The sequence below is a fragment of the Nerophis ophidion genome, linkage group LG17 (genome assembly GCF_033978795.1).
Source record: "Nerophis ophidion isolate RoL-2023_Sa linkage group LG17, RoL_Noph_v1.0, whole genome shotgun sequence".
NCBI classification, from domain to species: Eukaryota; Metazoa; Chordata; class Actinopteri; order Syngnathiformes; family Syngnathidae; genus Nerophis; species Nerophis ophidion.
The window spans coordinates 2978435-2993135 of NC_084627.1; the positions used below are offsets into that span (position 1 = coordinate 2978435).

At 41.1% G+C, this 14701-nt stretch overlaps 1 protein-coding gene across 1 annotated transcript in view; it reads right to left on the reverse strand.

Moving 5' to 3' along the window:
- Positions 1 to 14701, reverse strand: part of LOC133535783 (WD repeat-containing protein 70) — a 132040-nt gene that overhangs the window by 38181 nt on the left and 79158 nt on the right. The window contains exons 11-13 of the mRNA XM_061875721.1: positions 10270 to 10369; positions 10081 to 10165; positions 9867 to 10005 (exon numbers count right to left, since the gene is read on the reverse strand). Of these exons, the coding sequence (XP_061731705.1) occupies positions 9867 to 10005; positions 10081 to 10165; positions 10270 to 10369 (324 nt within the window). The remainder of the gene's footprint in view (positions 1 to 9866; positions 10006 to 10080; positions 10166 to 10269; positions 10370 to 14701) is intronic.

Below are 14701 nucleotides of genomic sequence, written 5' to 3' on the forward strand. Positions count from 1 at the left end.
GGTGGTTCGAGCATCTGGTCAGGATGCCACCCGAACGCCTCCCTAGGAAAATGTTTAGGGCACGTCCGACCGGTAGGAGGCCACGAGGAAGACCCAGGACACGTTGGGAAGACTATGTCTCCCGGCTGGCCTGGGAATGCCTCGGGATCCCCCGGGAAAAGCTGGACGATGTGGCCGGGGAGAGGGAAGTCTGGGCTTCCCTGCTTAGGCTGCTGCCCCCGCGACCCGACCTCGGATAAGCAGAGGAAGATGGATGGATATATATATATATATATATATATATATATATATATATATATATATATATATATATGAGTGTTGCTGGGTCAGGTTTGGTTTTGGAATTGGATTGCATTGTTATGGTATTGATGTGTATTGTTTTGTTGGCTTGATAAAAAAAAAAAAAATAACAATAAAAATAAAAAAAATCGATTTTTTAAAAATGAGAATCGATTCTGAATCGCACAACGATTTTTCCCCTCACCCCTAATATATATATATATATATATATATATGTATATGAACTGAAATTATTATTTCCATTCATTTTGGAACTTGAAAGCATACTTCTCCTTCTTACTTGTCGTGGCCACGTCTCTTCTTCATTCTTCCGCTTCGTCTCTGTTATGTTTTTGGACATTACTACTTGCCGTAGTTTTGAAGCAATGCATGATGGGAATCCGGATGTTGTGTGTCAGTGTATTAAAGTGCCGGCTGGAATAAACACACGCTGAGAAATATCTCCGTGCCTGCCTACTTTATGGGTTATAGATAAACCTATGGATAACGGAGACATATATAATAGTCTCCTTGACAGGTTGTAAAGGACGCTAAAGGCACGCCCCCAATATTGTGGTCCGGATTGAAATTGGGAGAAATTCGCCATTATGGGGAGGGTTGGCCAGTACGGCTCAATTTGAGGCTGTGTGGATTTATTTGTCAGACAAATAATTGCACGGGCAACACAGTAGGAGACAAATGTTCACCCTCTTGTGCGCATCTGTTCAGAAGTAGAAGAGTTAGTTCAAACAAGCAAACTAAAACTCTGCATATGGGAGCTTTTCTAGGTATTTAAAGACGCTGAACCGTGTGACCTGAGATTTGCTTGCGCACTCGCAATTTAACAACGCCACCTGTCACCTTTGACTGATCTTCAGGATTAAACTGTCATACTCAATGTCGTCTCATCAAGTTGTCGACGTAATCCAGTCATCCAAAGCCCGGCGGGCTGAAATTCTCTCCAGTTGTGGTTTAAAAACACTGTTACAAAATGAGTCACGTGACTCCTAAGATGTTTTTTCTTCGCTATCTTGTACCTTTCTCCAGCCGGTTTGCGTATGACTTAGTGCTCTGTTAGACATAAGTGTTTTGACTACATTGAATGGACCGCAAAGGAGGAGGGGTGCTGCGTTCTTGACAAGCGACACCTCTGCGAGCGCATGTGAATGGAACATGCTGATGGGGTCCTCACATAACTCAATTGGAACATAGAAAACGTGTCAATAAGATGGTCTTGCCAAAGCTTTTGTGGAGAGAGGACTTGCGTCAAGAAAGACGATCATATTACTTGACATTCTTGAAGTTTGACTAACTTCTTCTTCAAAAAAAACTTTCCTTCGCCTGCTCGGGCTTACATGTATCAATACCACCAGATGAAACATTCATTTAGTTTGATAAATGATCCAACTGGCTTGAATGCACGTTCTTAAAAAGCTGTGTTGAATTAAAATGATGACATCACCAAATTAATAGCAGATTATTATAATAAACTGTATCATGTGAGTATACCTTTCGAATAGGGCTGGGCGATATATTGATGTAGTTGATGTATCGCGGGTTTGTCTCTGTGCGATATAGAAAATTACCATATCGTGATATTCGAGTATAAGTTCTCACGCAGTTGCTTTCATACTTGCCGACCTTGAAACCTCCGATTTCGGGAGAAGGGGGGAAGGGGCGTGGTCGAAGGGCGGGGGCGTGGTTGGGGCGGGGCTTGGTTAAGAGGGGAGGAGTATATTTACAGCTAGATTTACCAAGTCAAGTATTTCTTATATATAAAAAAGAAATACTTGAATTTCAGTGTTCATTTATTTACACATTTACACACACATAACACTCATCTACTCATTGTTGAGTTAAGGCAGGGGTCGGGAACCTTTTTGGCTGAGAGAGCCAAGAATCCAAATATTTTAAAATGTATTTCCGTAAGAGCCATTTAAAAACATTTTCAACACTGAACAACTAAATGCGTGCATTTTTAAGTAAGACCAACATTTCTAGAGTATAATAGGTCTCTTATTCTTTGTAATAACATTGTTATTCTGAAGCTAACTGTGGAGGGGGCGTGGCCTGCAGCAAAGCGGGATGTTGCCAGGACCAGCCTCGAAATCAGCGACAGATGCGTAGATGGCCCACCTTTGCCTTGTTATCTAATCACCTGTCGCTCTGTTATAAGCAGCAGCCAGGAGGAGAGACGGGGTTGGGGCTGGAGCCAGAGTGCGAGCGAGAACGAAAGAGGAAAAGACAATTGCTAGGGAGCAACTGAGAGACTTATTGAAAAATAAAACAACATTGTAACCCTGAAACAGGCTATCATGTCGGTGCTTGGTGGTCTGAAGAACCTCCAGGAGGGCAAGCCCCACACTAACCAATAATAAAAACATAACTTCTTACCATTAATGCAACTTCTTGAACAGGTGCGGTAGAAACGGATGGATAGATTCAAAATGCATGAGAATTTTTTTATATTTTGAGCGTTAACACTGTGATTACAAGTGGAATTTTTCATTACTTATCGTGTTACGCAATGTCAGCTCAGATTTATCCGAGAGCCAGATGCAGTCATCAAAAGAGCCACATCTGGCTCTAGAGCCATAGGTTCCCTACCCCTGAGTTAAGGGTTGAATTGTCCATCCGTGTTTTTCTAACCATATGCATGTACAGTAGATGGCAGTATTGTCCTGTTTAAGAGTGTCACAACATTGCTGTTTAGGGCAGACGAACTGCTTTACAGTAGACGAAAACGGACTGCTGTTGTTGTGTGTTGTTACCGCACTGGAAGGACGTTAATGAAACTGCCTAACAATAAACTCACATAAGAAACCAAAAACTCGCCTTCAATCATTCAACAGTCATTGGGCAGACATGCTGTTTATATTGTGGGAAAGCGGCCGTGAAAACTGGCTGTCGACACGTCACTCAGGTCCGCATGGAGCTGGAGGGGGCGTGTCCTCCAGCTCCGCCTGAATTTGGGGAGATTTTCGGGAGAAAATTTGTCCCGGGAGGGTTGGTGAGTATGGTTGCTTTTAGCTGCTAGCATTACACCACGGGCTCGTCTCGCTCTTTCTTGTGTCTCCTTCTCACAGACAGCAAGCGCACCTTTTTGCATACGTCACAAACGTATACGCCCTCGCGGAGCAGAGAGATAGCAGCATGGGTAACGTTAGCTGTGTTGCGAGTGGTAATACAAGAGAAAGAAGGTGCCAATCTGTTAACAAATGAAGGAAGAATTAATTCCCAAGAAAAACAGCAGGGGGTCCATTGTCTGGTGGTGGTTTGGCTTCAAGTGGGAATATGTCGAACAGACAACTGTAATTTGTCAAGTGTGGGGCAAAATCGTTGCTACAAAAAGTAGCATTACTGCTAATGTGTAGCATCATTTGAAAAGTCACCCGCTAGAGAATGAAGAGTGCTTACTCCACATATCAACATCTCTATCCGGTGCCACGCCAACAAAATGCCGAGGCAACCAATTCCACATCAACACCGTATGAAAAAAATAGTGAACAACATAAGGAGATAACGTCCGCAGTAACCTACCGCATAGCGATTTAATTTCCAAGAAATCTGCGTTCAAAGGACTCCGGCTTATTAGTGATTCCCAAAGCCCAAAAAAAGTCTGTGGGCTATAGAGCGTTTTCATTTCGGGCTCCAGTACTCTGGAATGCCCTCCCGGTAAAGGTTCGAGATGCTACCTCAGTAGAAGCATTTAAGTCTCACCTTAAAACTCATTTGTATACTCTAGCCTTTAAATAAACTCCCTTTTTAGACCAGTTGATCTGCCGTTTCTTTTCTTTTTCTCCTATGTCCCCCCCCTCCCTTGTGGAGGGGGTCCGGTCCGATCCGGTGGCCATGTACTGCTCGCCTGTGTATCGGCTGGGGACATCTCTGCGCTGCTGACCCGCCTCCGCTTGGGATGGTTTCCTGCTGGCTCCGCTGTGAACGGGACTCTCGCGACTGTGTTGGATCCATTATGGATTGAACTTTCACAGTATCATGTTAGACCCGCTCGACATCCATTGCTTTCCTCCTCTCCAAGGTTCTCATAGTCATCATTGTCACCGACGTCCCACTGGGTGTGAGTTTTCCTTGCCCTTATGTGGGCCTACCGAGGATGTCGTAGTGGTTTGTGCAGCCCTTTGAGACACTAGTGATTTAGGGCTATATAAGTAAACATTGATTGATTGATATTATGCAGCTCATTTTTATTTGACAGTTATTGAAATATCTTGTGTGACATCATGCACAAAAGTGCACTTTATTTGTTTTAGAATATTGTAATGGTGTTCTGTACAAAAAGCAAACTTTAATTTAGAGTTGTTTTGATGTGTCATCTTAGTGACATCATGCACAAAAGTGCACTCATAGCTTGTTTTAAAATGTCTCTGACAATCTTGCACTTTCTGTTTTGGAAATGAATGTTTGTGCCACTGCTTAATAACTGTTTGAAAAATACACTTTTGGTCAATTGACTTAGTTGTGGTTTCCCTCTCTTCATGAAAATTTAAAATGAGCATGTTTTAATGCAGTATGACGAAGAATGTTTTAATTTAGACACAGAATCATCATACTGCTGTGATTATTTGCATCAAGTGTTCATTCAAGGCTAAGGCAAAATATGGAGGTATACTGTATATCGTGTATCGTGACATGGCCTAAAAATATCGAGATATTAAAAAAAAGGCCATATTGCCCAACCCTACTTTCAAATGTAATTAGGGCTGCAACAATGAATCGATTAAATCGAAAAAAAAAAAATGAGCTTTGATTATTATTATGTTGCTTGCATGATTAGTGCTTGTGCTGAACAGACAGAGGTTGGACAGACGGGAATCATTTGTCCTATGTGACATTCAAAATTTTGGACAGTCAGAAATAAATAAAATATTAGACATAGTCTATTCAGCAATTTACTGAGGTAGCGACTTATCCAGAGTGTACACCGCCTTCCGCACGAATGCAGATGAGATAGGCTCCAGCACTCCCCGCGACCCCAAAAAAGGACAAGCGGTAGAAATGGATAGATGGATGGAATTTTATAGCTGCTGGATGACTTATGAGGTTGATTAGAATGAATTCAACTAATGCGTTTTGGTGTTTGCTGGCATTTTTGTTAGTTGTTGTTCTTTTTTTCTATTTAGTGTGAAGTGAATTATATTTATATAGCGCTTTTCTCTAGTGACTCAAAGCGCTTTACATAGTGAACCCCAATATCTATGTTACATTTAAACCAGTGTGGGTGGCACTGGGAGCAGGTGGGTAAAGTGCCTTGCCCTAGGACACAATGGCAGTGACTAGGATAGCGGAAGTGGGAATCGAACCTGCAACCCTCAAGTTGCTGGCACGGCCACTCTACCAACCGAGCTATGCTGCTAATATATTTAGGAAATATATTAGCAGCGCTGCAATATATCTCGTACATGAAAAGACGTCTTTCATTGTGCATTTTCCTAAGTCATTCCAGACGCATGAATGCGCTGATGATGCGATCTACAGCCTCGCGCAGAAAATGAAATGTCAAAGTGCATTTGTGCACGTTTCTGTTGTCTAGATTGCAATTCAGAAAAGGTGTTACAGAATATAGAATATGCTGCTGGGTTCAACACATCGCACACAGGTAGAAGAAGCATGATAAAAAGAATGTACAGAAAATGACTGTCTGTGTAAAAACCCTGTACGCATGCAAGGACCTCATTCAGATAGAGCGGTCTGCAAAAAGTCTTAGTACAGGGGTGCCAAACTCATTTTAGCTCATGGGCCGCACGGAGGACAATCTGCGCACACGCGGGCTGGACATTTAAAAAAAAAGGGCATTAAAACTAAAAAATAAAGTCAACTTCAGATTGTTTTCTTAGTCTTACTTTGGCCAAAAATAGAACGGACAGATTCTGAAAATATTACACTAGAAATATATAAAAAAATCCCGGCAGCGTTAAAGTTTAGATCCATGAAGGAAAGAAGAAAGTGAATGAATGTTTATAAGTGAATACATTTACATATGCATAAACATTTGTTTTGTTTTGTATTTTTTTTATTTTTTATGAATTAAGTAACGTTGACGACAACATTTTTCCCAAACACAATATAGAATTTGAGATATAACATGGTAATGCATATATTTATCATTTGTTTCCAAAACGCTTACAAAAAAGTGGGACCCCATTTTTATAACTTGATGGGGTCCCTGGGAAAATTCCTAGCACCGACAATAGAGATGTCCGCTAATATCAGACTGCCGATATTATCGGGCGATAAATGCTTTAAAATGTAATATCGGAAATTAGCGGTATCTCATTTCAAAAAGTAAAATGTATGACTTTTTAACACGCCGATGTACAAAGTGGTACACGGACGTAGGCAGTTGCGTCTCCCAGTCATACTTGTCAACCCTCCCGATTTTTCCCAGGACACTCCCGAATTCCAGTGCCCCTCCCAAAAATCTCCCGGGGCAACCATTCTCCCTGAATTTCTCCCGATTTCCACCCAGACAACAATATTGGGGGCGTTCCTTAAAGGCACTGCATTTGCGTGCCGGCCCAATCACATAATATCTATGGCTTTTCACACACACAAGTGAGTGCAAGGCATACTTGGTCAACAGCCATACAGGTCACACTGAGGGTGGTCGTATAAACAATTTAATACTGTAACAAATATACGCCACACTCTGAACGATTAACCAAATAAGAATGACAAACACATTTCGGGAGAACATCCGCACCGTAACAAAACATAAAAACAACAGAACAAATACCCAGAAACCCTTGCAGCACTAACTCTTCCGGGACACGACAATATACACCCCCTGCTGCCCCCCCCCCCCTCACCTGGACCCCTCCCCCCCAACCCCGCCCACCTCAACCTCCTCATGCTTTCTCAGGGAGAGAATGTCACAAATTCTAAGCTGTTGTTTTGAGGCATGTTTAAAAAAAGAATGCACTTTGTGACTTCAATAATAAATATGGCAGTGCCATGATGAGGCGGCAACTTGTCCAGGGTGTATACCGCCTTCCGCCCTATTGTACCTGAAACAGGCTCCGGCGGCCCCCGTGACCCCGAAAGGAATAAGCGGTAGAAAATGAATGGATGAAGGCATTTTTTTCCATAACTTTAGTTGGTTTATTTTGAGTTGATTTATTTTGGAAAACCTTGATACTTTGTTTAATGCATCCAGCGGGGCATCACAACAAAATTAGGCATAATAATGTGTTAATTCCATGACTGTATATATCGGTATCGGTTGATATCGGAATCGTTAATATTGGCAAAAAAGCCATTATCGGACATCTCTAACCAACACTGATAGAGTATTGGTGCCTGCAAAACAGCAGCAGGCAACTGCTAATCAAATATCATCCAAGGGGCCATAGATGATTCATTTGCAGGTTGGATCTTGCCCGCGGGCCTTGACTTTGACGTCTTAGTCCAGGGGTAGGGAACGCATGGCTCCCGAGCCAGATGTGGCTCTTTTGATGACTGCATCTGTCTCTCAGATAAATCTGAACTGACGTTGCTTAACACGATAAGTAATTAATAATTTCGCTGGTTAATACAGTGTTAAAAATAATGTTAAAAATACAAAACATTCTCATGCATTTTAATCCATCCATATGTTTCTATCGCACCTGTTCTGGTTGTGTTTCCCTCTTGTTTTCATGTCTTATTATATTTTTTTGCCTTTTGGTCCGGGACCCTTTGGGACTGTGTGACAAGGGGTGTCACTTTCGTGACCTCTGTGGTGCTTTTTTTGTGGACTTCTGGATCTGCCTCCCGGTAGCCTTTTGGCCATGGAGACCAGCTGCTGGGTGTCTGCTACACCAGAGTCTGTTTGGATGTACTGGAGGAGATGCGGATGAGGGGGACAGGCCTGCGGAGCTGGCACTGAGCGCTGGGACGGAGAGGCTTCGCGGTGTCTTGACTGGGTGAGCAGGTGTCGGACACCTCAGTCACCTTGAACGTATCCTCGCTCATCCATTCGGACTAGACACTGGCCGAGAGTGGAGTCGGCTGTCTTGGTTGCTTTGTTGGGTCTGCTCCTGTCTCTGGCCATGCTCCCTCCACCCCAGCGGACGATGGCGTGGAACACCGCAGAGGCCACCACAGTGGATATGTTTCTTTTACTTTTTATTCATAGCTGTATGTAGAAGTGTCTGGTTGTATCTGCTGCTTTAATGTCTTTAATGTCCTCTGTGTTCTTTGATGTTTCCCTCTTACACACATGGAAGAGGGATGTGTACCATGGTTATGAGTTTTTTTTTTTTTTTTTTTTTCCCCTTGGCCTCAGTCTGCACCTCCTCTCCAGGGCCCAGGCAAAGACCAATTTTTTAAATTTTATTTTAATCTTCTATTTTTTTCTCCCCCCCTTCCCCCCTTTGTTTACCTTTATCTCATCTTTTTTGTAAGGGGCGCTGGAAGCCGGCAGACCCGTCAGCGATCTTGTTCTGTCTCCCTGTAATGTTTGTCTAAACTTGAATGGGATTGTGCTGAAAATTTTAATTTTCCTGAAGGAACTCTCCTGACGGAATAAATAAAGTACTATCTATCTATCTATCTATCTGTCTGTTCAACAATTCGCATTAATGGTCAAAAGTATTTTATTTATTATTGGTTAACTTCAGAATAATAATGTTATCAAAAAGAATAAGAGATGCACGCATTTAGTTGTTGTAATCAGGGAAAGTCCAAAAAAGAAGAGGAGGCGTAGAATTCTCTTGTCAGAGCGTGGGACGACACTCTACAAGTGTACAGGTCCACGGGTTTCTCCTTATTGAGCGAAACTGAATCCTGTCTCTGTTTGATTCCTTGCTTCTAGTCTGTTTAATAGAATTCATCAGTGTTTGAACCTGACAGTTGTATTCAGTGTTAAAAATATTATACGGAAATACATTTTAAAATATTTGGCATTCATGGCTCTCTCAGCCAAAAAGGTTCCCGACGCCTGTCTTAGTCGATCACGCACAACACGCCCACCAATAGTACACCTTCTTTCATTTTTTTGCACACGCTGATAAAAGCGTCATCTTAGTAAATCAGGCTTCAAATATTTTAATTGTTCTCTTTTTTTTTAACACCAAAAAATGGTTATTGAACAATGTATTTCCCATTAACATATGCATCAAATTAAATCCAAGAGTGATTACATAAATTAAAAAAAAAAGTGTGGAATAAATTGTAATGGGCTCAGGGGCACCCCTCAAAATAAAAGTATTTTTAGTAGTGAATTATATTTATATAGCGCTTTTTCCTCAAGTGACTCAAATCGCTTTACATAATGACCCAAGATCTAAGTTACAATTAAACCAGTGTGGGGGGGCACTGGGAGCAGGTGGGTAAAGTGTCTTGCCCAAGGACACAACAGCATCGACCGGGATGGCAGAAGCAGGGATCGAACCTGCAACCCTCAACTTGCTGGCACAGCCGCTATACCACCGAGCTATACCGCCCCAATTAAGTCCTTGCAAGTGGCATCAAGAACAGATTACATGACTGTTTTTACTTTCATGACACCCATTTTTCATGATGTACATTATTTTGGGGACATTTTTAATCAACAGACTGAAACTAGGGGGAGTGGAAGCATGACTTACCGCATTGGTGACGTCAATTTCATAAACCCGCTGAAAGGTAGATCGATCAAAGAACACCAGCTTCCCGTTACCCTCGTCTTTCTTGACTGAGGTGCCCGTCACAATGAGCTGGTCATCTGGGCTAAAACAGCAGTCCGTCCTGGTCAGGGGAAAAGTATACGCCGTTGGATTAAGGCGCACTTTTGGCAAATCTGCACATATTACAAATTCTCACATGGTAAAGTAGTTAGTCAGCCCGTTAGCCATATTTAATGGCTTCTTGAAGTTGCGGACATCCCACATCTTCAGCGTGTCATCACCTAGGAGATAACAGAACATGTTGACAACACACATTTGAAAAAAAAACAGCGCATCATTTTTAACATAGAAGTAATATAAATATTAAATGAACGCAACCGCTCACCTCCACGTGACGCAAGGATTACGCCGTCGTACGAAAAGGAGAGGCAAGAGATGTCGGATCCTGGAATGTGGGCTTGCCGACAATGGAACTTTGTGTGGACCTAAAAAATTAAATCAGAGCAAAATGTGGCAATTGTGAAGAAATTAGAATATAAAACTTGTTTTCAGTTATTTCACCTTTTTTGTTAAGTACATAACTCCACATGTGCTCATTCATAGTTTTGATGCCTTCAGTGACAATTTACAATGTAAATAGTAGGGCTGTGAATCTTTGGGTGTCCCACGATTCGATAATATATCGATTTTCTTCGATTCGATTCGATTCAAAAACTATATTTGTCCGATTCAAAACGATTCTGTATTCATTCAATACATATGATTTCAGCAGGATCTACCCCAGTCTGCTGACATGCAAGCAGAGTAGTAGATTTTAATAGATAATTAATTTAGTAGATAATTGTAAAGGACAATGTTTTATCAACGGATTGCAATAATGTAAATTTGTTTTAACTATTAAACGAACCAAAAATATGACTTATTTTATCTTTGTGAAAACATTGGACACAGTGTGTTGTCAAGCTTATGAGATGCCATGCAAGTGTAAGCCACTGTGACACTTTATTTTTATTTTTATACATTTCTAATAATAATGTCAACGAGGGATTTTTAATCACTGCTATGCTGAAATTATAACTAATATTGATACTGTTGTTGATGATATTAATTTTTGTTTCAATACTTTTGGTTTGTTCTGTGTCGTGTTTGTGTCTCCTCTCAATTGCTCTGTTTATTGCAGTTCTGAGTGTTGCTGGGTCAGGTTTGGTTTTGGAATTGGATTGCATTGTTATGGTATTGCTGTTTAGTGGTTTGTTTGATTGATTGATTGAAAAAAAATTAAAAATAAATAAATAAAAAATGTTATTTAAAAAAATCGATTTTTAAAAAGTTAGAATCGATTCTGAATCGCACAACATAAACGATTCGATTCGTATTCAAATCGATTTTTTCCCCACACTCCTAGTAAATAGTCATGAAAATAAAGAAAACACTTTGAATGAGAAGGTGCCTTGGGTGTTCATCATATATGAAGCGGATTCTGATTAAAACAGCACACCGGTTTTTCATTGTTAATTAGTTTTATTCAGTTCCATCTTCTTCCCTCTTTCTTCGTCTGTATGACAAAGGGTTTTGTTTAGAGATGTCCGATAAATGCTTCAAAATGTAACATCGGAAATTATCGGTATCGGTTTCAAAAAGTAACATTTATGACTTCTTAAAACACCGCTGTGTACATGAACGAAGGGAGGCGTACAGAGCGCCAATAAAACTCAAAGGCACTGCCTTTGCATGCCGGCCCAGTCACATAAAATCTACGGCTTTTCACACACACACAAGTGAATGCAAGGCATTCTTGGTCACCAACCATACAGGTCACACTGAGGGTGGCCGTATAAACAACTTTAGCACTGTTACAAATATGCGCCACACTGTGAACCCACACCAAACAAGAATGACGAATATATTTCGGGAGAACATCCACACCGTAACACAACATAAACACAACAGAACAAATACCCAGAACCTCCTACAGCACTAACTCTTCCGGGACCCTACAATATACACCCCCGGCACCCCCTATAACCCCCCCCCCCCCCACCACCACCACCACCTTAATCTCCTCGTGCTCTCTAAGGGAGAGCATGTCCCAAATTCCAAGCTGCTGTTTTGAGGCATGTTGAACAAAATAATGCACTTTGTGACTTCAATAATAAATATGGCAGTGCCATGTTGGCATTTTTTTCCCCCATAACTTAATTTTATTTTGGAAAACCTTGTTACATTGTTTAATGCATCCAGTGGGGCATCACGACAAAATTAGGCATGATAATGTGTTAATTCCACGACTGTATATATCGGTATCGGTTGATATCATTATCGGTAATTAAGAGTTGGACAATATCGGAATATCGTCAAAAAGGCCATTATCGGACATATCTAAAAATGACCCTAAAAACTTCGGCAAAATAGCAACAGTAAAGCACAGGACAATCCAAAATAGTTGATCACAAAAGTAAATCCGGTGGATAACTGCAAACCAAGGAACAGTAGATAACCTGAATTACTAGAAAAAAAAATATCTGCATAATTCACCTTGTATAGAACATTACGGTATGTTGATGCTGAATTCCACTGTTTTTGATTACAGTAAATTACTTTGAAAAAAATCGGTTGATATTGATATCTGTAATTAAGAGTTGGACCTTATCGGAATATCGGATATCGTCAAAAAAGCCATTATCGGACATCCGTAGTTTTGTTGCTTTCAGAGTTCCTGCTAGACCTGGGCTACTTCACGTCTGCCTAATGCTTAATAAACGGACCTCCTGCTCGCACTTGACCTGCCTTCTCTGCATCCTGGGATCACTCCAACAGCCAAAATACGGCATCTTCGCAGGAACCAAACAGGACATACCACCAAAACAAGAGTACCAGGACAGGAAATGATACCAAACACAGGAAAATAAAGAACAAAAGTCCAAAGTCTTATGTGGGATCATGACACAATCTTTATTCACGTCTGCCTAATGCTTAATATACGGACCTCCTGCTTGCACTTGACCTGCCTTCTCTGCAACCTGGGATCACGCCAACAGCCAAAATTTGGCATTTTCGCAGGGACCAAACAGGACATACCACCAAAACAAGAGAACCAGGACAGGAAATGATACCAAACACAGGAAAATAAAGAACAAAAGTCCAAACTCTTATGTGGGATCATTAAACAGTCTTTATCAATGTGACGGAAAATAAGTTGTGCAGCAATTTGAGTCTATTTGCACGACTGACAGATGCATCTAAACCAGTGCGGCCCGGGGGACATTTGCGGCCCGCAGCTAATTGTTTACCGGCCCGCCACACATTCTGCAAAAATTGCAAAATTGATAGTATTGCAAAAATGTAAAAAACATTTAAAAAAAGTGGAATGTGGTGAAATCTAATGAAAAAAGTGGCAATGTTGACACAAAGCTGCCATGCAGGCAGTTTTTTTTTCCTTTTGTCTTTATTTTCTTTTTTTTCCATTGTTAAAAAAAAAGGACAAAAAAATCAATGTTATAATGAATTATTACTTAAAAATTATCCCTTTAAAATGTTTTATGTGGACAAAATATTGCATATGTTGTGTGGTTGCCATATAAAAACATAAAAGTTTTGACAAAAGAGCATAAAACAAACAAAATAATAGTTCGAACTTAAAATTGACAGATATATCGGAAGTTGATCTTGAAATTTAAAGGGGAACATTATCACCAAACCTATGCAAGCGTCAATATATACCTTGATGTTGCAGAAAAAAGACCATGTATTTTTTTAACCGATTTCCGAACTCTAAATGGGTGAATTTTGGCAAATTAAACGCCTTTCTATTTATCGGTCTTTTAGCGATGACGTCAGAACGTGACGTCACCGAGGTAACACACCCGCCATTTTCATTTTCACATTACAAACACCGGGTCTCAGCTCTGTTATTTTCCGTTTTTTCGACTATTTTTTGGAATCTTGGAGACATCATGCCTCGTCGGTGTGTTGTCGGAGGGTGTAACAACACTAACAGGGAGGGATTCAAGTTGCACCACTGGCAAGAAATCTGCCGCCATACCCCCATTGAACGTGCCAGAGTGTCTGCCGGCGATGCTAAGACAGACATGGCACAGAGATGTATGGATAACCTACAGATGCATTTGCAACGATTAAGTCAACGAAATCACAAAGGTGAGTTTTGTTGATGTTGTTGACTTATGTGCTAATAAGACATATATGGTTGCGGCATGACTGCCAGCTATCCATCCATCCATCCCATCCATCTTCTTCCGCTTATCCGAGGTCGGGTCGCGGGGGCAGCAGCCTAAGCAGCTAATCGATGCTAACATGCTATTTACGCTAGCTGTATGTACATTTGAAACTAGATACCCACATTTAATGCAAAACAAACACTTACCAATCGACGGATTTAAGTTGCTCCAGTGTCTCAAGATGCGAAAGTCCTGATCGTTTGGTCCGCACTTTTTACCGGCGATGCTAATAACGGTGAGACACTTTATTAGGTACACCCATGCTATGGCCGAATAGCGTCAATAGCTATTCGCTCAATAGCTTCAATTTTGTTTTCGCTATCTGCCTCCATACTCCGACCATCTGTTTCAATACATGCGTAATCTGTTGAATCGCTTAAGCCGCTGAAATCCCAGTCTGAATCCGAGCTAATGTCGCTATATCTTGCTGTGGTAACCGCCATGTTGTTTGTATTGGCAGCCCTGTATGACGTCACAGGGAAATGGACGGGTGGATATAGCGATGGTGAAAATCAGGCACTTTGAAGCAGTTTTTCGGGATATTCCGGGAGGTGTAAAATTTTGAAAAAAACTTCGAAAAAT